The sequence below is a fragment of the Myotis davidii genome, unplaced genomic scaffold, assembly GCF_000327345.1.
Source record: "Myotis davidii unplaced genomic scaffold, ASM32734v1 scaffold472, whole genome shotgun sequence".
Taxonomy (NCBI): domain Eukaryota; kingdom Metazoa; phylum Chordata; class Mammalia; order Chiroptera; family Vespertilionidae; genus Myotis; species Myotis davidii.
In genome coordinates, this window is record NW_006283774.1 from 196,926 (window position 1) to 198,128 (window position 1,203).

At 66.1% G+C, this 1,203-nt stretch overlaps 1 protein-coding gene across 1 annotated transcript in view; it reads right to left on the reverse strand.

Moving 5' to 3' along the window:
• Positions 1 to 473: 473 nt before the first annotated feature.
• The window catches only part of PACS2 (phosphofurin acidic cluster sorting protein 2), a 20,295-nt gene continuing 19,565 nt past the window's right edge, over positions 474 to 1,203 (reverse strand). The window contains 1 exon segment of the mRNA XM_015566735.1: positions 474 to 1,149. Within this exon segment, the coding sequence (XP_015422221.1) occupies positions 1,031 to 1,149 (119 nt within the window). The 3' untranslated portion in view covers positions 474 to 1,030.

A 1,203-nucleotide genomic window follows, 5' to 3' on the forward strand; every position in this document is an offset into this window, starting at 1 on the left:
ACGGTAGGGAACAGGTGAGAACGATGGGCCATCTCCCACCCCAGGAGCGACCCCTGCTGGTGAGGCCCTGCATTGGCACTTGCTGAGCACAGCTGCATGGCTCTCAGCCTCCTGGGGGGCCGCCAGGGCCGGGAGGATGCTGGCTGTGCAAGAGGGTGTAGGTGGGCTGCCAACTAGGATAGGACCCAAACCCCAACTCTGAGGTGCTCCACGCAGGGGGTCCCCTGGCTGTCCCCACAGCTCCCACGGTGCCCAGCCACCCTGCCAGAGCTTCCACAGGCCACCGCAGGGCTGCTGTACCCCCACCCCGCCCCCCAGCCAGCAGGTGGGGCTGGGGGTGGAGGGCGTGCCCAGTCCGGGGCAGGGACGACTCACGGACGGTGTCTCAGGAGCCACCGAGGGAGCGAGGGAGCGAGGGAGCGCTGGGCGGGGCGGGGCTGCTGGCCCCGGACATGAGAAGAGCGATGGACTTGTTTGGCAGCCACACTGTAACATGTATTTAAAAGCATTAAAAATAGCTGCTGCTGTGAACCCCCGCTGCCCGTGGGGGCGGAGTTTGTGGGACCACGCGTGGGTGGTGCGGCTCCTGGGTTCTGCTCAGGATGCCCCAGTGGGGCCAGCCCTGGGCCTCCGGCCGCTCAGCTCCGAGTCTGGGGGGCCAGGAGCAGAGTCCTGGGCGCAGGTGGAGCCGGCTCCGGGGGAGGCGGAGTCCTGGCCGCCAGGAAGGCAGGTGGAGAAGGCGAGAGCCCTCCTCGCCGGGAGTGTTAGGGGTCCTGAGGCCGAAACACACCTTCCTTGATTCTCCAGCTCAACAGTGCCCGCCTGACCTCCCGCCCGCCAGGGCGTCTGGTTAATAAGCAGAGCGGTTGGGGGCTCCCGGTGGGGGCCACCCCGTTAGTTTCCAGGTTGTCGCACAATCGCACTTAAGACGGTTTCGGCTGTTTCCAGGGTCTGTCTCTGTCGTAAACTGAAATGTTAACAGAATAGCAGCTGGGCCTCCCGGGCTCAGCCACGCAGGGCGAGGGCAGGGCTAGAAGGTGGACTTGGAGTGTCCGAAGATGCAGATGGGGAAGTGCTTGACGTGGGAGGACCACTGGGCCGCCAGCTGGAAGAACTTCACGTCGTTCCACTCCACGCCGTCGATGAGGACTGCGGGGACAAGACCGCCTGACCCGCCGGCCGTGGGCCAGCAGCGCGCCCACC